This window comes from Gorilla gorilla, chromosome 2, assembly GCF_029281585.2.
Source record: "Gorilla gorilla gorilla isolate KB3781 chromosome 2, NHGRI_mGorGor1-v2.1_pri, whole genome shotgun sequence".
Taxonomy (NCBI): domain Eukaryota; kingdom Metazoa; phylum Chordata; class Mammalia; order Primates; family Hominidae; genus Gorilla; species Gorilla gorilla.
This window is the reverse complement of record NC_086017.1, coordinates 68,011,941-68,035,416: the sequence shown is the minus strand read 5'-3', so window position 1 is coordinate 68,035,416 and position 23,476 is coordinate 68,011,941. Positions and strand designations below refer to the sequence as shown.

The 23,476-nt window shown below is 48.7% G+C and overlaps 1 protein-coding gene and 1 long non-coding RNA gene across 6 annotated transcripts in view; one reads left to right on the top strand and one right to left on the bottom strand.

The window, feature by feature from the left end:
* Positions 1–930: 930 nt before the first annotated feature.
* Positions 931–23,476, bottom strand: part of FLNB (filamin B) — a 164,416-nt gene continuing 141,870 nt past the window's right edge. For 4 of the 5 annotated variants that reach the window (XM_004034369.4, XM_004034370.4, XM_004034366.4 and 1 more), the window contains 10 exons: positions 23,160–23,312; positions 22,935–23,057; positions 19,525–19,791; positions 18,228–18,365; positions 17,081–17,196; positions 13,471–13,603; positions 9,828–10,004; positions 4,504–4,722; positions 3,361–3,564; positions 931–2,578 (listed from right to left, as the gene is read on the bottom strand). In XM_004034369.4, the coding sequence (XP_004034417.3) occupies positions 2,391–2,578; positions 3,361–3,564; positions 4,504–4,722; positions 9,828–10,004; positions 13,471–13,603; positions 17,081–17,196; positions 18,228–18,365; positions 19,525–19,791; positions 22,935–23,057; positions 23,160–23,312 (1,718 nt within the window). In that variant the 3' untranslated portion in view covers positions 931–2,390. Of the gene's footprint in view, positions 2,579–3,360; positions 3,565–4,503; positions 4,723–9,827; positions 10,005–13,470; positions 13,604–17,080; positions 17,197–18,227; positions 18,366–19,524; positions 19,792–19,820; positions 20,459–22,934; positions 23,058–23,159; positions 23,313–23,476 lie in introns of those variants that run through there. The other variant, XM_063703869.1, reaches the window with a different exon arrangement.
* LOC109026288 (uncharacterized) lies at positions 2,521–9,828 on the top strand. The gene is made up of 3 exons (XR_010132833.1): positions 2,521–2,656; positions 7,039–8,073; positions 8,846–9,828. It is a non-coding gene; the product is annotated as an uncharacterized lncRNA (long non-coding RNA).

The window sequence follows — 23,476 nt, the reverse complement described above, 5'->3', positions numbered from 1 at the left end:
GCAGCACCTGAGGTGGTAGTGCCATCTGTAAAGCGGTATCACTGCTGTGGGGTGGGGAGGAGGCGGAGACAGAGGAGGAGGAGGTGGGGGCGGAGGAGGGGTGCTAGGTACCTCCTAAGCATTCAGCAATCAAAAGCTCTTCTAGAAAAAGGAGAAACAGGCCAGTCGCAGTGGTTGACGCCTGTAATACAGCACTTTGGAAGACCAAGGCAGGGCGGATCACTTGAGGTCAGGAGTTCAAGACCAGCCTGGCCAACACGGCGAAACCATATCTCTACTAAAAAGACAAAAATTAGCCAGGCATGGTGGTGCACACCTGTAGTCCCAGCTACTTGGGAAGCTGAGGCAGAAGAATCACTTGAACCTGGGAGGCGGAGGCTGCAGTGAGCAGAGATCCTGCCACTGCACTCCAGCCTGGGCAACAGAGTGAGACTCTGTCTCAAAAAAGGAAAATTAAAAAAAAAAAAAAGAGAAACAGAGGCAAAGGGAGGGGAAGACAGCAGCAACAATAAGCACAGCAGGGTGACAGGTGACAGCTTGTTTACCAGCCCCACCCCACCCCCACAAAAGGAGCCCAGGTTCATTGTCAAAACAAGTTGCTAGTCTTGTGTCCCTTAAGGGGTTGGGAGAGCTGATCTGGGGCTTCAACGATGTGCGTGTGTGTGTGTGTTACACTGTCTTGCTCTGTTGCCCAGGCTAGAGTGCAGGGTTGCAAACACAGCTCACTGCAACCTTGGCCTCTCATGCTCAAGCAATCCTCCTGCCTCCGCCTCCTGAGTAGCTGGGACTGCAGGCATGCATTACCATGCTGGCTAATTTTTTAATTTTTTGTAGAGGCTGGGACTTGCTGTTACCCAGGCTGAGGGTGTTGAACTCCTAGGATTAAACAATTTATTCAGAAGCGACATCATCCAAGAACACCAAGGCAACTTTACGGAGCAAATGTTTTATTTAATAAGTTATAAGATACAATTTACAGTCGGCATTTGATTCCAGTTTGGCTTCCATGTCCCAGCTTACAACACCCGTGGTCCTTTCACATCAGGCTCCGGGCTGTTCCACTTTCTGTAGGGTGGGCTTTTACCCCCAACACTCGCTCCAGATACTACACCTGCCACAAGAGTGGCCACTTCCTCAGGACTAAGCAGCAAACCCTAAAGGTCCGCCTGCCCAGACCACACTACATATTTGGGCTCAGGCAACATCCCTGACACTTTAACCTCATTCCAAAGCTAGCTCAGGTCTGCAGGAAGGCAGGCAAAATTCCCTACACCTCATTTCTGGATTTCTGCACCACGCAGCTCTCACTGTTTCTGCCAATGGTGAAAAGACCACCAATAAGCTGCTGCCCTTCTCTCCCCCAACCATTCCCAACTTTCAGGCCAAAGAGCCGCAGGAGTTTCATTCTGTCCTGTCCGTACAGATCATTATTTTCCAGAAAAAGTGACCCACGAAGTTGGCTGGGGCGGGTGTGGAGTGTTATGTCATGGGACGGGCCTTGGGATGAGGGCGTTAATCCATGGGCCCCTCTGAGGTCACTTTAAACATTTTGGTAAGACTGCCCAGGCTGATGAAGGGCTGGAGCGTGTGTTAAAAACAAGGGCTAGTGTTGGTTAAAAGGGATCTTTGGCAAGTGGGGAACTGCTCGCCACTGCAGAATTTCTTCAGACCAAGGAAGGGACTGAAACGGACTTGGAAAACTAAAGCAAAACCATGACTGCCGGGATGGTCTTGTGTGGTGATTCTGCAAGAAATAATCACCAGAGCAAGGGAACAGGTACTTGAGAGACATGTGGGCCCAGCTGCCACCACATCCACTCTGCCCTCTGAGAAGTGTAAGAAGGCCACAGAGCATGGGGGTGTTGGCGATGAGGAGCGGTAAAGCAGTGCTAGTGATCTAATAGCCAAATACATTAACACGGACACTGGAAAAGATTAAGTGGATTTTAAGTCATCTCCTTTGCCAAATGACAACCAAACTAGGTGTCCCCTTTTTCTCTGCCCAACTTCCCCTAGCCTTGTTTCATAAATGCTGAAGAGTGAACCAGCAGCTCAGGCTAGCCAGTTTTGTTTTTTTGAAATGTCAGTCTCATTGTGTTCCTGGTCTGTCTGCTGCAGTGGCTGGTCTGTTCCACCAAGAGTTCTGGTTTGCACCTAGTGTACTCAGGATCTTCTCAGCCCACTGAACAAGCTTGCATTTCTTAAGATTCTCCAATATGTCCCTCAAGAGTCCAGTCTAGGACTTATTTCTGAAGGCATTTTACAACAGCAATATTTTAGGGATGGGGTTTCAGCCCCACAAACAGGCTGGAGGGCTTTGTATAAAATGAATTACAAACAAGCAACAAAAGCAACCACAAGAACTCTCTCCAGGATTTGAGAAAACTGTTTTAAGGCACTGTGACATGAAAAGGGCTGCCAGGGATGTGTTCCTCCCCCCACTTCACAGCCAGCACATAATCGCCCCTCTCCTTGACGACGTATGTGACGTTGTATTGCTGGTTGCCTACATGCTTCATGGAGACCTCCTCGCAGGGGGTGGTGGGCCCATGGACCCCGATCAGCAGCATGTTGGAGCCTAGGAGGCAAAAGGTGGTTACTCCACCCAGATGCATCAGGACAGGCACAGGAAGAAGAGGAAATATGAGAGCCAAAGGTAAGGTGCTTCCGTGATAATGCTGGGGCCCCTAAGAGGTGGGAGAGTGTGGCAATTACAAGCAGAGGCTCATAGAGCCTGACGGTGTGGGTTCGAATCCCTGCCCTGCCACTTGCTACCTGGGTGACCTTGGACTGGAATCTCACCTCTCCCTAGCTCAGCTTCCCCATCTGTAACAGGGAATGAGAACAGCACATACCTCACGAACTAGTTGTGAGGTTTAAGGAGTTATGGGTGTCAAAACCTAGCACACAGTAAGGGCTATTCTAAGTGTTGGCTATGAGAATCTTCTTGTTTACTCTCACAAGCACCTTAAGGAAGGTACTTCCGAGAAGAGGAAACTGACTTTTGGAAAGAGATTTAATAACTTTCCAAGGTCACATGGCTAAATAAGTTTTACGAACAAACGAATGAATGAATGAAGTGGCGGTACTAGGTTTCCAGCCCAGGTGTACTGGATGCCAGAACCCAGGCAACCGACCCTTGAAACCCAAATAAATACCCAAGTTCAAAAGGCAAAAGAGAAGGAAATCATTTAAAAATATTAAGTGCAGGAGAACAGGGTCATGACCATGGTTACTTGCAAACGGCTGGGCTACATGGGGGTGGGCACTGCAGGAGACCTCAGCAGGGAAGGCCAGTGTACCCAGGGTGCCCAGCCTGCCCCTGCCCCACCCCACCCTTGAAAAGGCCCAGACACCTACCCGCTTTGCTGCAGTCCACCAGGAAGGAACTCTTCTGGCCCACAAAGGCCTTTGAGAGCCCTGCCCCCTTAGAGGTCACCTTGCTGGCGTCCGAGGATGCCTTGGGAATGGCACTATAGCAGGTCTCTGTAGAAGACCTGGTCACTGACTCCACCAGGATGGATGAGGTCTCGTTGGCTGAGCCGGGGCTAACTAGACGCTGGCCTAAGATACAGGAGGGAGGGGGACAGGCATGAATGGCCAGATCAAGAGGGGTCTCTCAGCCAGAGGACAGGCGAGTACCCTACACAGTAACCCCAGGAGAGCCCGCGCACCCCAACACCTGGATACAAAAGCCACCACACCTGTATCTCACACTCATAATGTCTTCTAAACCCCTAGGATCCCACCCCCATACAACTAGGATCTGGCTTTCTGGGCAAATGGATGAGTCTGGCCTTGGCTGACAAGGCCGAGGACCCTCCCAATCCCCCCACCCCCTACCCACCAAAGATGTGCCTGTGGAATTCACATCTTTCTATTGACATAAAATAGTCTATGTACAAGCAGTGTAAAAGTTTGGGACGACATATAATGAAATATCAAAAAATGATTCTGTGGATGAGAAAGGATGATTTTTCTATCTGAATTTTCTAATTTTCCTGCGATGAACCTACATTCTTTATGTAACAGTGAATTGTGACGTGTGGAAGGGATTTACTACAGTGTTTATGGTGGTTACCTTGGGTGGTGGCTGTGAAGTGGTTTTCATAGTTTGGTATTTTTTCCAGTGTTTTGGAGGAGACACATTTTTATAAGTATAGGAAAACCTTTTGATTATTTTTCAAGTGAAAATTAGAAATCAGGGGATTTTTCAGGCCCTGATCTAAACAAATACGTAAGATTTCAATATGTATTCTTTCCTGTTAGAGATAGAAAACCACCTAACATCCTAACATGCTTTCTCAACTTCTGCACGGCTCCACTCTGTGGACTTTTGTAAGTTTCAAACACTGCCCTCTGACATCTCATACTATTTACTGACATTCAAAGTTCAAAGTAGCTTTAACACATCTAAAACCATCCATAGTTTCCACTATGATTGATCTGACACAACCAGCTCCCCAGGAAGGGAGAGTAACTCCGAAGGTGGTTGATCGTTACCTGTCACCTTGGCCTTGAAGGGACTGCCCACGATGTGGTTGGGCCCACCATATTTGACGCTGATCAGGTAGTTACCAGGAGCCATGGGGGTGTACATGACTTTGTACCCTTCAGGTGTTTCCTGGCAATCCATTTTAACCTTGGATGGGCCTTCGATGGTGACAGATAATGTCCCTGGACCTGCTCGGGTGGTATTAATAAAGAATTCCGACTGGATACCTGGGAGAAAGGAATAGAAAATGCTGTGTTGATGGCTTGGAGGGCTTTCCTGGGAGCACTGAGGCCATGGTGAGGGACACACATAGATCCCCTTACAGAGGGCTCACCCTGGTGGCATGGGAACCCACTGGCACTAGCTCTGAACTTCTGGCAGAGAGAACCTCAGGCCCTGCAGGGTAGGGGCTCCCTTTTCTAGGCCAAGGCAGGAGGAGCATGGCTGACATTTTTCGCCCACAAGCACCAACAGCCTGGACACCCTGTTCTCTCCTCTGGGCATGAGCCATTGTGGCTGAGGGCAAGAAGCCTGAGTCACACTGTGAGCCTGAAGTGCTGCTTCAGCCACCAGAGTCCAGCTCTCCCTCCAGGGGTGTGGGGGAGGCGTGGGCCCCTCTGACTGTCCTTTCTTCTCCGGGTAGACTTGGAGAAGCCAGGGAGGCCAAGCATCTCCTCCCTTCCTCCTCAGCCCTCACCCCAGGCACTGTGCTGCAGACCGGGTGCAGCCACTGTGACCTGCCAGCCCACCCACTTTGCCGTGAATTCCAGCAACAAGCACAGGAACAGAACAGCAGCTCCCGCTGACGGGGCATGCGTACCCCACTCCGGCTCCAGGTCCTGTGCACAGCACCATTTACACATGTGGTATGGAATCCTTTCCGTGATTCCTGCTTCACAAATGACTCTGCGGCTCAGGGAGGGGGCCAGTCACGCTACACAACCAGAAAGTGGTAGAGCCGGGTTTGAGCCATGTCTGCATGGCTCTGGTGCCAGGCTCATCTCTTGACCCCTGGATGGGCAGTGGAGCTGCCTCAGATCCCCTAACTGCAGCCCTGAGACAACTTAGCTAGCCCAGGGAGAGCCTCCTTCAGTCATCAGGTCTGGCGCATGCCCGCTACAGTGCCCTCTATGGGGCATGCCTGGCATAGCATCCCCATGCAGGGCTGTGCTTCTGCCAGAGCCCTAGACACTGCCCCAGCTGGGAAATATTTTGGTTTAATTATAGCTCCTAGTCCAGAGAAAGAATTATTGTTCTGGATATCAATAAAAACAAAAGAGCTGCTATCGTGCAACTCTCAAACACAACCCAGCTGTTCCTGGAAGCTCTTGAGGCTCCTGCCCCAAGGTCCACCCTCCACACTATCTCAACCGCATCATAGTGCAGCCAAGAAGCCCCTCAAGCAGCAGCTCTGAGGCCCGGGGCTACGTAGGGAAGAAGCAGGAGGTGAGCAACAAGGAGACAGTGTGTCCATCCAGGAAGCAGCTGTAAGGTGATGATAAGGAAAGATATTTTATTGATTGATTGATTGAGAAAGAGTCTCGCTCTGTTGCCCAGGATGGAGTGCAGTACCACGATCTTGGCTCATTGCAACCTCCGCCTCCCAGGTTCAAGCGATTCTCCCGCTTCAGCTTCCTGAGTAGCTGGGATTACAGGCACTCGCCACCATGCCCAGCTAATTTTTGTATTTCTTTAGTAGAGATGGGGTCTCACCATGTTGGCCAGGCTGGTCTTGAGCTCCTGACCTCAAGTGATCTGCCCACCTTGGTCTCCCAAAGTGCTAGGATTATAGGCATGAGCCAACGCACCCGGCCTTATTATTAATATTTTTTTTTTTGAGATAAAGTCTTCCTCTGTTGCCCAGGCTGGAGTACAGTGGCATGATCACAGCTCACCACAGCGTCAATCTTCCAGGCTCAAGCCATCCTCCTGCCTCAGCCTCCAAAGTAGCTGGGACTTCAGGCATGCACCACCACGCCTGGCTAATTTTTAAATTTTTTTGTAGAGATGGGGTTTTGCTGTGTTGCCTGGGCTGGTCTCAAACTCCTAGGCTCAAGTGATCCTCCCACCTCCACCTCCCAAAATGCTGGGATTACAGGCGTGAGCCACTGTACCAGGCCAAAAAGATATTTTTAAAGTGAAGTTGAAATGATGTGGCTGCAGGGGAAAGTTCCACCATTTTTTAACAAGCTGTTTCATTCCTAAGTTCATCTTTAAAAATTTTTTTTTTTGGTAGAGATGGAGTTTTACTATGTCACCCAGGCTGGTCTCAAACTCCTGGCCTCAAACAATCTTTCTGCCTTGGCCTCCCAAAGTGCTTGGATTACAGGCACGAGCCACCGCACCCATTTGGCCCTAATGCAATATTTTGACCAACCAAAAATCAGTTCATCTTGACTGTGAGGGCCCAAAAGGGCAGGGAAGACGAGGTGGGAAAAGAGAAATCAGGGGTTATGGGACAAGAGCTACTACTTGGCTGTTACCTCCTCTACGGCTCCAAACAAGCCTATTAGGTGGGTCCTGTTGTTAATCCTGTTTTACAGGAAAGGAAGCAGAGGCACAGTGAAGTCAGATAATTCATCTGGAGTCACACAGCTGGGGACCAGCAGAACTGGGATTTAAACATAAAGTCTGTCTAACTTGGAGCTAAAGCACTTACCTGAGAGAAGATGGAAGGAAAAAAAATCCACAAGCAGAAGTCTCTCACCACTGCCTCTAGCTATAACCTGTATCTGACACCACAAAACATCTCTGGGCACGGCGGTATTCCCCCACCCCCTCAAATATGTCCAGCTCAGTTCCTGTGAGTTTAATGCATATTAAAAACGCAGCACTGCTTGTTCTTCAAGGCAGTTAAGGAAGGAGGCCCTTCTGGTATACCCCGAGCACACTGGGGTTCCTGCATCATTTCATTAGGAAAATTGCTCAGCGGCTCCAAAGAATCTGGAGCTCCCTGGTCTATCTCCCAGCCTCTCAAGCCTCCTCCAGCAGGGTCCCGCCCCAAATTCTCCACATTCCCCTACTCCAAAATCTACAGAATGGACCATTTAAAGCTTGAGCCAAGAGATACAGCAAACTCACCCATTAAAAACAGAGGGAGGTTTGCTTTGTTCAGAAGGTCAGGATACTGGGCGCTCTGGCGGCCAAGCACAGATACCTTTTCATTCCATGCACACTGCAGCTGTGTAATCTCAGAATGGATATTTAGGGAAAGGCTTGGGAGCAGGAGGGCTGGAAAAACAAGGCGCCTTCCCTGTGACAAGAGCAATATTTACACAGGGTTTTAAGCAGGCGGTTCTGTACCTCTCCCCTCCTGGCTGGGAGCTTCCCTGCAAGAGCAACTCCTTCTCTCAGCAGCGTCCAGCACTTGCAGAGCACAGCCTGAAACCCAAGCTCCCAAAAAGGTGTGCGAACAGCCAAAAGGAAATGGGAGAGGGCCCAGGCACAGCGGCATGAGCCAGCAGGAGGGTGAGATGCTTCCTGGCCAGTGTGGGAGACCCCAGCAGCTGCTGTGAGGCCTGGCCTGAAGCCTGCCACGCGCTCCAAGTGCCTAGAGGACCCCACCTGGGCCCTCAAAGGTGAGTACCTTGTCAGGGCCCAAGTGCCAGCACTGCTGCCTGGAAAGTACTCCTGAGTAGCTGGGAGGACAGGGGTCCTGGTTTAGGACATCCCCAAAGTGGGCTGGGGATGCAGTCACTGCCTCTGGGTGAGCCAGCCACTTAGAGAGGGGGCCAAGCTCAGGGGTTCAGCGCATAGGCTCTGAGGTCACGGATGTAGACTGATTCCTGGTTCTGCCTCCTCCCAGCTGACTGTTTTTTGGGGGAGTGTTTGTTTGGGGAGTGACTCAACCTCTGCATCTCACTTTCCACATCTGTAAAATGGACATCACTTACGGTAAAATGATACCATGCCTTTCACAAAAGGCAAGCCGCAGGCCCAGAGTTCAGCGTGGAGCCAGGCTGGATTTGCCTGGGGAGTCTGGCAGCACTCACACCACCCCTGTAGGTGGCTTTGCTGAGGCCACTGCTTTGGCCAGAGTCCCGGGCAGCCTGCCAGCCCACCAGTCACTCCTGCACCCGGAGAGGGCCCCTTGGCCACACAGGTCACTTGCTCCTGGGGCTGGATGCCAGGCAACCATGCAGCCACTCACCCCTCACCCCTGGGAGGCAAGTCTGCTCCATCCCACTCTCCTTATGCGGGCTGGGGGTACACACACAAGAGACTCAAGAAACCAGGACATACTGCTTTCCCAAGAGGGTCCAAAGTAACACCAAATGCAAACATGCCCCAGTGAGTCCACACTGCGCACTTCCCCTGCAAAGACTAAGGACTGACTCTCCACCCTGGCAGCCTCCATAACAGTGACGCACTCACTGCGCACCACCCGATGCCACCTGTTCAAATAACTGCGATTCACAGCAGGAATTCTCACTACAGCCAGGAAAAGGAGGGGAAGATCTGTTCTGACATGGAAAGATCTTTAAGATGTCAAAGCAAAAACACAAGCTATACCACACAGTGGATACAGTAAGATTCTTTCTGTAAGACAAAAGCAAAACTCTGTGTCTGCTTGTCTAATGAACCAATTAGCTAACCAACCCAGCAACCAAGAATGAAGACAGACAATGAGATGACAGACAGGGTGAAGGTCCTCCCTTCCCAGAGCCGTTTGCTTCTGGACCCAGGTGGGGGAGGAGGAGAGAAGATGGAGTGAGTCTCACTTTATTTTCTTCTTCACTGCCTGTATCTTTCATAATCAAACATGTCCCATCTGTGGCAAAGAATAAAAATAAATTGTAATGGGTCCAAAAAGCTTCAGAATTCTTTGAACATTTCAGTCTTTTCTCCTCCTCCATTAAGATCTGAGAGTAAAAAGAGGAGGAGATAGGCTGGGACAGGTCTTATTGCTGCTTCAGTGCATTTCTGGGAGCCCGGTACCATGAAAGAACAGATGGGTAGGAGCCCACTTGGACGCATCATGAATTCTGTGCAGGCAAAGAAACCCTCAAAATTAATGACACTGTGCTGTGTTCCCTGACTATCAGCATCCTGTTCTGAAAGTCAAGAAACTTGGCAGAGGAAGGAATCTGAATCACAACTAACAGTAATGAGGTGTGATAACACGGCCATCGAGCTCTCACTCTGGATTTATCGCGGGTCAAACCGCAACTCCCAAAACAGCTTTGGACAGCAAGCGCCTCCGAAGTGTGCATGACCCCAGTTTCCACGGGGAGTGCATGTAAAAAGCTTCCATGGGGCTTGAGGATTTCCATCTGGCTTGGTCCCTGGAGCTGGTTCAGTTAAGGCTTCAAGAAGCAGAGGAGTGGGTTACCTGTGGTTCCCCCTTCGAGTCCCGCGCCATAGGCGGACACCAGGGCAGGGTTCCCCGCTTGTCCAGGCTCCCCAACGCGCACTTTGAAGGGGCTTCCAACCACGTGGCTCCCATTGAACTTGACATCGATGGTGTGGACACCATTCTCATGAGGGATGAAGCGAACAGCATACTTATCTAGGAGAATGAGCAAAGGCACAGGGTGAAATCAAGCAAATGGACGCCCCTGAGTTCAGTGAGGACAAAGGATGGAGGCCAAGCCGAGATGGCCCATTTAAAATCAACAGTTCTACAGGGAGCCTGGCACTCAGCATCCTGGATTTCAGAACCAGACAGACCCCCTGGGTATCCCTCATCAGCCCCAAGGGAAACGCATCCACATTGCAAATCCTATAAACACAGGACAGGACTCTGACCCCTGCCTCAGAAGAACACTTCCTTTCTTTAGAAAACCTCAATTCTTCAATGTGAAATTCTGTGAATGCTGTTACTAATCCTGTCACGAGATGAATCTCATTTCACCAAAATTAAATTATGTTTTTCCACTAAAATGACAATACAAGTTGAAGACACAGCACTCTGAAATTGGAAGACCTCACCACTTAAGGCTCCACAGCGGCTTACTCAGCTGAACTCTAGGTTACTACTCTTTACTTTGTTCACGCATTGGGGGGTTCAGTTTTTTTTTAAATGTTGGGAGATGGCCATTCTAACTACTGTTGAATGTCTCTGTTTTGGGAAGGCATAACAAGAAATAAAAAATATATATGAAGGGAAAAAAGAAAACCTCACTTCTTCTACGTTTCTCTATTTGGCCACTTGAAGGGGAAAAAAACGGTTCCAACTGGCATTAATGCTCCTTAATTAAGCTCAAAGCTAGGAACTGCCCCCACAGGGCAGGTTTTTGGCTGTGCGTTTGGGTCACAGCAGGTAGCAAGGTAATCTGTTAACTGAAGTGGGCACCTAGAACATCTACCCATTGTGCACCACCTGACCGCCGCTTCCTCCTTGAAGCCCTCCTGCCCAGGGTGCAGAGCCTGTTCTCCTCCTACCTCTCCAGGTAGTCTCTCGGTCTCTCCCTGGTGCCTAGTACTCTTCATCCCTCTCAGAATTTGTGTTCCCCAAAGCTCTTCTCCCTGCCTCTGGACATCTCCACAGAGGTGCATCTCCATGGAGCTGTGCACCCTACGTCCTTTGGCACTGAACATCCCCCAACAGTCCCCATCCGCCTCCCTTAAAGCCAATGTGTTGTAGGGGAAGCTGGCTCCACCGCCATGTCCAGGTGTGGTCCCTGAGTGGATCAGGGAAAAATCCTTCTTCGCTAAGCCTTAGTCAATGAGCACATGGCATTTCTTTAGCCACAGGAAATGACTCAGCAGTGGGCATGTGTCCAGGTCAGTGAGAGGGGAAGGCAGACGTGCTGGAGACTTCTGGGAAAGGAGCCTCTCGACTTCTAAGAATCCTGAGAGGGTGTCTCTCTTAATTGATGTGGCGTGAAGGTGGGACATCTGGTGCTGCTGCAGCCATCCTGCCACCAAGAGGAAGGCCATCCTGCCACCAAGAGGAAGGCCAGAACCAGGCCCACAAAGCAGAACAGCAGAAATATTTGACGCCTTGCAGGGCACAGCTCAATGACCAAATCAAATCGCTGAAACCTGTCTTGGATGTCTTGAACTTTCTAGTTATGCAACTTACTGGGCCCCTTTATTGTGTGAGTTGGCTTGAGCTGGGTATTCTGTAATTTGCAATCAATAGTTACTGTGTCATGCTAATGATCTCATTCATCTGTAGGGGTTCAAATCCTGTCTGGGGTGGAGCCAGCTTCCCCTGAAGCACATGGGCTTTAAGAGAAGAGGGAGGGTACCCAGTGAGGGACTGTTGGGGCTGAGGCCACCAAACCTCACAGTGATCTAGTAAACATCTCCATTTGGGTATTGGGGATCCTTCAAAACCCCTCAAAGTAAAACATTAAACCCTTTAAGGCCCTGACCAATCCTCACCCACCCTCTGCCTGGCTGGCCCTAGTTCTGATAACTGCACTGTCATCTTCTGAACCAATCACTAAGCTACGTGGAACATTTTGGAATGGATTCTCTCTCTCACTCTCTACGGCCACCATAGATCTCTGGCCTCAAGTCCCTCCTCTCCATTTCCAGTGCCACTGCTTCCTCAAATGGACCACTCTGGGAGCACCAGCTTGCCACTTGGCCTTTCAGACTAAAACCAGGATCTGACCCCATCCTTTATACTTGTTCCTCCTGAGGCTCCCCACTGCCTTTCTGCCTACTAGGAAACATAGATCTAAATGTTCACACAGAGCCTACATTCCTTTTTCTTTCTTTTTGAGACAGGGTCTTGCTGTGTTACCTAGGCTGGAGTGCAATGGCATGATCACAGCTCACAGCAGTCTCGACCTCCTGGACATAAGCAATCCTCCCACCTCATCCCCCACAAGTAGACTACAGGTGTGTGCCACCATGCCTGGCTAATTTTTTTCTTACTTTTTTTTGTAGAGAAGGGGTCTCACTATGTTACCCAGGTTGGTCCCAAACTCCTGGGCTCAACTGATCCTCCCAAAGTGCTGAGATTACAGGTGTGAGCCACCATGCCTCGTCAGAGCCTAGATTTCCAACTACACTATACAAATACAGCCAGGCACACAACAAATGCCCTATAAGGCAGTAATCATAGGTCTCCTCCTCATACATCAAGGCCCACATCAAATGTCACCTCCTCTGAGAAGCCCTCCTGAACTCACCGAGGCAGAAACTATTTCTCTCTCCTGCTCTGACCATCTTCACCATTTGCTTCTCAGTTCTCCTGTGGTACTAGTGATCATTTGGGGTCATCATCTGCTTTTTGGCCAGGCCTTCACTAAACTTTGAGCAACTCTTTGAGCCTTATACCTTCCTTCAGGTTTCTGACACTTAATAAATTTATTATGTTCACCGGTAACACTGTCTCTTTAAAGTTGATTAAATCAGAGAATTCCATATACCAAGGCACCAAGCAAGAAAAATCTTAGGACATTAGGGCCTAGAGACCCAGATTTTCTTTTTTAAATTTACAGAACATTAACCTACTTTTCCTTTAGAGTAAAGTGAGATCAAAATATGCTTACTCGTGTCATAAGGTCAACGAATAAAAATCTGTAAGATGTTGTTACAATATGAAAGAAAAATTATGATGAATGTCATGCAAGAGGAATCTGAAAAACTAACAGAAAACAAAGAAGCATTTGTTTTTGTGTTGTGTGTATGTGTTTTTTTTTTCTTTTTTTTTTTTTTTTCTGGAGACAGGGTCTCACTCTGTCACCCGGGCTGGAGTTCAGTGGCACAATCATAGCTCACTGCATCATAGCTCACTGCAGCCTTGACCTCTCAGGTTAAGGCACTGCACCCAGCCCAGCATTTGTTTAAAAAAGAAAGAAAGAATGAGCATTCTCTCCTAGCATAAAGGGTCTGCCTATCCCTGGCACATGTTTAAACCCTAATTTATAAACAATATCTGGCAACAGCAAAGGGAATTCAGAGGCTCACTGGCAGTAATGAAACTGATCAGCCCTCCTTTGGGACACACATTTACAGGAACATTCTGCTGGAAAGTGCTGGTGCTGGGACTCCCCAGCAGGCCTCCTGCTCACCTGGCTCCAGCTCAGACACGTGGCACTCCTCCACGGCTCCAGAGGGGCTGTGCACCTTTGCATCAATCTTGCCTTTTGCGCCATTCAACCTTATAGCAAAGGATGCTGGCTGGTTAACTTTTAATCCCGATTCCTGAGAATTTAATACATTAGACAGGTTATGGCCCTCGGCGTTCCTGCTCAGTGGCACACATTGACCCTACCCAAAACTGTGGGTGACAGTTCTCATGCAAATAGGTTTTTCTATATAACATATGACAACAAAAGAGCAGGTGAGCCATTCTGCATTTTTAATGTAAGATAGCAGAGACGTGCACCTGCATGGTCTCTTATGCAAACCATCTTGATTCAGCCTAGAAGAGATGATTTCTGGGCTTGGATACTTGAGACATCCTGGTCAAAAGGACTATCATCTCAGCATCCAAAATAACGCCCATGCAAGCCAGAAAACCCAGTATGTTCCAGGTCAAAAAAGTGTCCTCTTTTAAGAGGATACTGCAGCTAACAAAGTCATGCACTCACGAACACGAACACAGTTTTATGTTATGCTGTTTGTTATCTCAAGGGCAGACCTGGAGGAACATATTATAAAGGGCTACGTGTGCAAAGAAGGCAGTACTCCATAGCAGTTAAGAATCAGCTGGATCTGGATTTCCTACCATTTCCTAGCTATATATCTAGGGTGCCAAACCTCTTTGAGTCTCGGTTTCCTCATCTGTAAAATGGGCATAATAACGATCTATCTCGAGGGCTACTATAAAGATCAAATGAAGCTGTGCATGCAAAACATTCATCACACGGCCTAGCCCATACACAGAGAGGCTCGAAAACATCAGCTTATTATTAAATATTAATATGCATTTAGAGGTTGTATCCCCACAAGAAGCCATAGAAAGGCATAGCTTTTGCTCTTCCCTGGATCAGTTTCACTCCCCATACTTTGTCTTGGAAACTATCTCCTCTTCTGGGAGGAGGGGATCAGAAGTTCAGATGGTTAAGAACAAAGCTGAGCAACAACATTTGAGATATTTTAAGACTAGCCAATCCTGAACAGCAGCATTTTACAAGTCAGTAATTTTGATTTAGACTTGGTCGGACAGCCACTCCTCAGGCAATAACTCTGAAGCAGCATGGCTCACACTTAATGTGTAAGCAAACCATCTGGGGATCTTATTAAAATACAGATTCTTTTCCAGTGGGTCTGGGACTGAAGTTCTCAGGTGATGCTGAGGTCCAAGAACTGGCCCAAGAACCACATCTTCATGGCAAGGTCCTAAAGCTGCACTGGCTAATTTGGTAGTCACCAGCCACGTGGCCATATATACATATATTTCAACTTAATGCACTCAAATAAAACTAAACATCCAGCTCCTTGGTTCCTCTGGCCACATTTCAGATGTTCAATAGTCACATATGGTTAGTGGCTATCATGCTGCATAGCATAGACTTGAAGCATTTTGATCACTGCAGAACCTACTATTGGACTGTGCTGGCCTAGGGGATATAGACTGAGTAGGGAGGACAGAACACAGAATTAGAGGGTCTTTGATCACCAGATCACTCCCATCCCACCCCCACCCCAAGTGCCAGCCTACTCCAATTTCCTAAAAAGTCTCAAAAGCAAGACAAAACGATACATGCCTCTCTTTGCTAACCAGCACCAGATGTTGCTGCGTGGGCCTCCGCAAAATCTCTGATCAATAATTTACATATCACTCGGCATCAAATGACCCGGGAAGAACAGGGGGCGATGCTGATGAACACACCTCTCCTGCAGCAGCAGCTGGTTACAAAAGCTTAAGAAACAGCCTGCTGTGCACTTACTGAAACATTTATGACCCAGCTATGACGAGAGGACTCTACAGAAGTTTCCTGGAGAGGATTTTTCCAAACCAGCTCCTTTTAGACAGAATCATTTACATTACCTGAATCCGCTTGCCGCTAAATCCTCAAGAGGGAGATAAATGCCTCGGAAGATTCGAAAGAAATCTTCGAGATGCATGAGGGCAGCTCCTGCCCTCAACAAGTGCTGGGTTTATCTCCCTCCGTAGGTTTTAGTTAAGTTGGCCACAAAAGACACTTCTGTTAAGAAGCCTTTAAATGAAACACAAGAAAAACATCTACACCACAGTAACCAGTTAGTACCCTTGGTATTCTCCCGATGAGGCCGCTTCAATGTGTGGACTGAGTCTGGTTTGGGTTCTGTTTACGTCTCTAAATGAAAGACTAATGTTTGGAACAACTGGAGGTATCCCAGTTCCCCTCAGAGTAAGATTAGAATCTCAAATGTAAACCAAGTGTATGGAACTAAAGCCAATGATATCACCAATCTTAGACATCAGATTGGATTTTAATGAATCCAATATTTTCAAGAACTGGGGGCAGCTCAAGGCTATTTAGAAACTCTTACCCAGAAATCATACTTTGGGATTTCCATGTTATTTCACAACTTAATTGCTACTGCCAGTTCAGACACCTAATTATTTTTCAGTGTCCTGGGCAAAAATCCAGAGGCATCCCTGATAGTTCTTAGTTTGGCTGAAGGTGCTAGTACAACCTTGAATTAAGTGATCTGTTTAGGACGAGGAAAAATGTTGCATCTCCTGGTATCCTAATGGGATGGACTATGCAGCCGTGTGCCACAACATCAGGTGGGGGTTAGAGAGGTTGCCGTTAAGGGCACAGGTTCTGGCCAGGCACAGTGGCTCACATCTGTAATCCCAGCACTTTGGGAGGTTGAGTGGGGTGGATCACCTCAGGTCAGGAGTTTGAGACCAGCCTGGCCAACATGGCGCAACCCCATCTCTACGAAAAATCCAAAAATTAGCCGGGTGTAATGGCGCGTGCCTGGAGTCTCAGCTACTCAGGAGGCTGAGGCAGAAGAATCACTTGAACCTGGGAGGCAGAGGTTTCAGTGAGCCGAGATCTTGCCACTGCACTCCAGCCTGGATGACAGAGCGAGACTCTGCCTCAACAACGACAACAAACAAACAAAAATACAGGTTCTGGAGCCACACTGTGCCTGTTCTGCCTCATACTAGCTGGTTCCCAGTGGACAAAACCTCCTCGTATCTCTGTTTTTCCATCATTAAAATGGGGTCAAGAGAACCTACTTGTCAGGCTATTGCAAGGATTTACTGAGGTAACACTGATAAAGCTCTTAATATAGTTCCCTGCACACTTATTAATGAATCATAGTAAGTTGCAACTGACTTTCTTGAAGAAAGGCAGCCAACAACAGCAGGCTAAAACATCACTGCACTGTTATTTTTGTGTTGGTTTTGTTTTGAAAGCCCTTGTTATCCCTTACCAATTATGAACAGGCTTCCTTTGTTTCTCTTAAATAAACCTTTAAAAACAAACGTGTCCCCAAACATTAAGGTGTGTTGTTGACTGTGGCTCTGTTTTTGCTCGCCCCAAGTGTCATCCGCCCTAAGTGTATGGGGAGTTGACTCTGCCACAGGAAAGCTCCCCAGTGACTGGGTGACATCTGTGGTCAAAATGTGAAAAGGGGCCTCAGCACCTAAGGGGACATTGAAGCAGCCTCAGGAGTCCAGGGGTCTCACTGGTGGCCTGCGGCCAAGGAGATGGATGCTTCCTTGCATCTCACCTGAAGGCTCATAACAGTGAGGCGGCGGGCGTCGTCGGAGGGTGCGATGATCGGCACCAGGTAGGGGCTTTCCGGGATGTGCTCATCATTGAACTTGATGGACACCTCGTAGTTACCTATGAGGACAGGAAAGTCCCATCATTTCAGAGACTCTGGACCCAGAGTGGCCTCTTGCTTCTCACCAAGGGCTAAAATGCCTTCAGAGAGACCCAGCCCTCCTCAATGGCCACAGCTGATTGGTTGAGTGGGAGTCGCCTGGCTGAGGCTGGGCCGATATGATTTCCTTAGTGGGGTAAGGCCAGGGACTCTTAACCGGGGCTCACAGGGTCCCCAAATGGCCTGTATTGAATTCAGCAGATCCATGGACTTCAATGGGGAAAAAATTACGTTTTAATTTTCACCATTCTCTAACTGAAATTTACCATTTCCTTTCTTCAGAAATGTTGACAAGAAATCACAGCACATTATAAGTACACATGACTTACATCACCATTAAAAATCATATATTTTTATATCATTTTACAGTTATTTTGACATATCATTTTCACTTATTACTTTGTCACTTTGATGACAGTTAATATACTGTCACCAAATCTTATGATTTAATGTATTAACGAAGATATGCATGTTTCTATGTTGCATATTTGTTCTTGTAAGATTTTGGTAACTGTACTTTAATATCAATGATTTCCTTTATAATGTGACATATTTCATTTTATGTGTTTTAAAACATTATCCCAAGAACAGTCCCCATAGGCTTCGCGAGATGGCAAGAGCCAATGGCACACAAAAGGTTAAGAGCTCCTGCTAGAGGGAGCTCAGATGCCAAGGCCACTCTTCTGGGGCAGCCAGCCAGGGTAGCCATGGGTGGGCAGACAGAGGCTGGTTGGTGGAAAGAATGGAACAATTGAATGAAAGCAAGAAGCAGAGAGGCTAATGGAGAAAGGCAAAAGGCAACCAGAACAAGCGTTCCCACCCTTAAGAGGTCTGGCCATGTATCTTGCAACTGGATTTCTAAGAGGCTGTCCCATGTGCCCATACACATAGATTCCTCATTGACTTCAGCAAACTTGATGGATTTCTGTTCCTTGCAACCTAATCATGTTCAAACAAGGAAAATGTCCTCTTGTGAACCCTGAATACATACCAGGCTCTTGGGCAATATAAGATACACCGCACGACCCATTTTTATGGTCATCGAATGTAATCTCGGCCTTACTGGGGCCCTCAACAGCGATGGAGAGGCCTCCAGCGCCTGCTTCCCGGGTCCAAATGCTGAACTCAGCTGAGAGCAAAGAGAAACCTGGTTAGTGACTGAGCCCCACAGAGCCCCTGCCCCTCTTCCATTCTTGTTCAAACCTGAAGCGCTAGGTTTCGTTTGTTGCTAGCCCTTTCCTCTTTCTCCAACCCCAAGCAGAACCCAAGCAAGGTCCAAGGTCCATTGTTGAAGTTTCCTAAGCATCTCTAGCGATAACTAAATTCACAGGACATCTGGAGCCCTCTGAAGACATGTCTTTTTTTTTTTTTTTTTTTTTTTTTTGAGACGGAGTCTTGCTCTGCTGCCCAGGCTGGAGTGCAGTGGTGCAATCTCAGCTCACTGCAAGCTCCATCTCCTGTGTTCAAGCAATTCTCCCGTCTCAGCCTCCTGAGTACTGAGACTACAGGCTCATGCCGCCAAGCCCAGCTAATTTCTTTTCTATTTTAGTAAAGATGGGGTTTCACTGTGTTGCCCAGGCTGGTCTTGAACTCCTGAGCTCAGGCAATCTGCCTGCCTCGGGCTTACAAAGTGCTAGAGTTACAGGTGTGAGGCACCACGCCCAGCCCTGAATACATCTTAACTGGCCGGGCACAGTGGCTCATGCCTGTAATCCCAGCACTTTAGGAGGCCAAAGCAGGAGGATCACTTGAGCCCAGGAGTTCAAGACCAGTCTGAGCAAGATAGTGGGACCCCATCTCTAACAAACAAGAGAGAAAAAAATATTAAATAAAAAATTTAAAAAATGAATACACCTTAACCAAGCCAGAAAAAGATGAGAATGTTCCATTTTTCCCCCACAGATCTTCCCACCAGCAGCAACCACAGGAAAGGATGCTCACAGTCAGTTTTGTAGCTTTCTAGTGTGTTCCACAGAACATCAGCCCTGAAAGATGCTCTGGAAACCGTATTACTCTGCTCCCCAATTAGAGACTCAGGTGCACACTAATAAGATACGGGCTTCAAGGAGGCTCCCAGTAAGAAACCTGTTTGGCTTTACGTAAGTGAGCAAAGCTTAGTCACAAAGTGTGCCAGACTTAGTCACAGATGCCTTGTTTTAAAGAATGCCCCTTAATGCCACCTATCAGAAGTCTTCTCTTTCAAATGGGGCAAAAAAGTATGTGGGTGCCCACACTGCCTGGGCTCAACTCTATTCTTCCCAAGTGAAAATCCTGCCCGCAATGCTCACCTGGGACTCCCGCTTCTCCTCTCTCCAGGCCAGGGCCTCCTGCCCGCACCTTGTGGGCGCCTCCTTCACCAAGTGGCCCCACAGTGAACTGGAAGGGGCTGCCAGTGACGTGCTGCCCACGGTACTTGACGCTGACCGTGTGCACGCCCATCTCCTGGGGCACAAACCGGACGCAGTGTGAGTTCTTCCCCATGGGCACAATCTCTGCCTCAGTCACACGGCCAGAGGGGCTGGTGACGTGGGCCGACATATCACTGCTGTTGATTTCTGAAAGAGGGAGGGAGGTTGGGGGAGAGAAGAGGGTTAGGGCAAGGGCCTGTGACAGGGCAGGACATGCAGGGCAAGCAGCCGAGAGCAAGGTGTGTGCAGCCCGGTGGACGTGAGGTGCCCAGGCTTCCTTCCCTTCAGGCTGGGTGCCTGCCCTCCTGTGGCCAGCATGGAGTGGGCAGGGCCTTTCAGGCCACCCATGCTGGGGGCACTGAGACTTTTTGCCAAAGGTGACGTGGTCATCCATCATGCACAGACGGGCTCCTTTCCACAGATAGGTAAGGGTAGAAAACAAGAGCCATCATCCTTTACCATCAAGAAGCTTTGGCATTTCTTTTAGGCAACAAGACAAAGTTAGAGAAAAAGGTGAACACATGTAAGTCTCAATGGCAAAGGGGAAACCATGCGTGAGCAAAGCTTTGAGCAAACCAAAGACCAGGGGCCACACTTTCAGAAAAGCAATGTCTCGGGTCACCAGTGCTAGGACGCAAGACCACATCACTCTCCATGAGCTGCTCACGTCATGCCAACGACTGTGCCTGCACTGCCGTGGTGAGGCCAGGCGGCCGCATGCGGGGCATGGAGCACTGCCATCACCTAGAGCCAGTAAGAAACTGCACCCTCCAGCCCCACAGGATCTGGGCAGAGCAGTTCATGACTCTGACCCCTGAGGACAGAAAAGGGAAGAGAGGTTGAAAAGAGGGTCACCCATGTAATGAACTGAATGTTTGTGTCCCTCCAAAATTCAAATATTGAAACCCTACCCCCAACAATGTGATGGGATTAACATGGGCCTTGAGGAGGCAATTAGGATTAGATAAGGTCATGAAAGTGGAGCGACCCTGTGATGGGGTCAGTGGCCTTGTAAGAGTCCCAGACAGCTGGCTCCCTCTGTTCTCCAACATGTGAGGATACAAGGGGACACTGTCGGTTTGCAGCCTGGAAGGAGGCCCTCACCACAATCTGGCCATGCTGGCACCTGATCTTGGACTTCCAGCCTCCACAACTGTGAGGCATACATTTCTGTTGGTTGCTACCTAGTTCATGTGATTTTGCTACAGCAGCCCAAACTGACAAAGATGCCCCGCAAAACCTGGGTCCGGAGGACATCTGAAGTTAGTGAGCTGTCCTCCATTAAGGAGGAGGGGATCTCCGAGAGGATCATTTGGGTAATGAGTGGAAAATCGAGCCTCACCCAGAGTCATCTGGTACTAAGTAACTAAAAGAATAACAAAATGGCCAAGAGCTGGAAGAGACTTAAGAGAAAGGGTAAACGTCCACACTGCAGATACTTGCCAGTTCCTCAAGAAATAGGCAGAGAACAGAAATTTTGCCAAATGAGAAATGTAAAGCAAATGAAAAGAAGACACAGTACACACATCACTAGTAATCGAAGATATGAAACTGAACACTGAATGCCATATTTTTCCATCAGGTTGGCCAAAGTGAGAAGGAGAGACAGCCCCAGTGCTGGTGGGGGAGTATGGAGAAATGTGGAGGGCGGTCTGCCAAGGCACGGCAGCGTCTGAAATGTACCAGCCCAGCCCACTCCTGGGCATCCAGCCCACAGCCTAAGCACAGGGTGGCAAATGTCACAGCAGCCCTGATGATGGGAGCTGAGGCACAGAGGTGAGTAACGAAGGTTGATGCATCTAGACATGAAATGGAATCTCTCTTTTTCTATCACCAACAGTTCCATTGAATGAAATGGCATTTTATCAGGGTCATGAAAGAGATGATGTGGATGTCTATTTTTTGAGGTGGGAAGATGCCCACAAAAACAGTGGATGAGTACACCAATGTGACTGGAAAGTGAGCACATGTGGCTATGAGGATGGGGCAGCCAGGGTCCAACTCTGCACCTAAGATGTGAACCAAGCTCTCTCTGGGAGGTGACACTTCCTCCCCCCACCTTAAGGCACATAAACTGTTTATGACCACAAACGATCAGTACAGCTTTTTTTTTTTTTTTTTTTTTTGAGAAAGAGTCTCACTTTGTTGCCCAGGCTGGAGTGCAGCGGTGCAATTTCAGCTCACTGCAACCTCCACCTCCCAGGTTCACGCAATTCTTGTGCCTCAGCCTCCTGAGTAGGTGGGATTACAGGTGCCCGCCACCACGCCCTGCTAATTTTTGTATTTGTAGAAGAGATAGGGTTTTGCCATGTTAGCCAGGCTGGTCTCGAACTCCTGACCTCAGGTGATCTGCCTGCCTCGGCCCCCCAAAGTGCTGGGACTATAGGAGTAAGCCACCGCGCCCGGCCCAATAAAGCTCTTTTTAAGTGATCATGTCTGAACTCTACAGTAATGAGGCTTTACCACATTCCCATGTGACCCGACATTGATGTGACTACACAAGAAGAACCCATTAACTAAAGCCAAGAAGGCAGAGTCGACAGCTCCGTGACACGTTAGGAAGGATGGGAGATGCAGTGTAGAAAGACAACCCCCTCTCCAGAGCTCGCAACGCAAGCTCCATCTGAAGACGATTTAGATTTCCCTTCTCTGTAGAATTTGTGCAGTTCCACAGGACATGCCAACTTCTGGGCAGAGGAGCCTCAAAACTTTCACTCACAGTGGCTTCCCTCTGGAAGGATTCTTTATAGAAAGAACTTGGAACACATTTCAGACAGACCGTGTGACCTGTTGACTGGCTAATTGGGGCCCAAGAGGAACAATTCACCACCAAAGGGCTAGATGTGGCCCAGCGAGATCTGCAGCACAGCCCTCGTTCTAATTTCAGGAATGAAAGAGAAATACTAGAAGGATGCTGCGGGGCTCCCACCTCTTAAATACTTCCAGACCCTGGCATCGGCAGGGCCAGTTCTTTCACTGACATGATTCTATTTGACAGATAGTTAATCTAAATATCTAAAAGCATATCTACGTTTCCCCCATGTGACACAATAAAGCTATTTTTATTTGGAAGAGGAAAAAGGTAGCGAGGTAAACATTTGTTTTTCTTGGATGAGACTCTGTGAAAATAAACATAGAAGAACATAATGAAATGAAGTGAAATGAAAAGGTCAGCACAGCCAACTTGGATACTACGTTCTGGGCCATGCCTAAACTTGGTTCCCAAAGGCACCCACTGCCCTGAAGGCTGGAGCCAAGGCTTCCCCACCCTACTAGTCCCCGACACCCACCTGGGATTTTCAGGTTCAGGTCACAAATGCTCCCGACAGTGGCCACGGACGGGGCCCGACTGGTGCGGGTGATGCTCTCTTTGACTCTTCCCTCCCCGCTGATCTTCACGGTAAATGGGCTCCCTGCAAGACCCAAGAAGGCTCCTGTGAGCAGCCCAGAGGCCAAGGCACAGCACTTACAGAAAACCCAAGCATCCCACCTGGAGGGGAATGGAATGCACATACCAGGCACGTGCTCGTCAGCAAATTTGGTGGAGACGATATAAACCCCAGGCACGGTGGGGAAGTAGGAGACTTTGCAGGTGCCATCTTCCAGGTCCTCTGTCTGGATGTCCACTTTGCTGGGGCCTTCCACCGCCAAGGATATGCCACCATAACCTGCAACACAGCAGCCCCAGGCTGTTCTGACAGCAGCTCCTCAGGAAGAGGGAGCCTGATGAATGGAGAAAGGACATCTGACCCTTATGCCTCAATCTATTTCTACATAGCAGAAAGAAAGCAATGGCGGCCTCGTTTGCAAAGCCCAGAGGGGGATGAGTAGG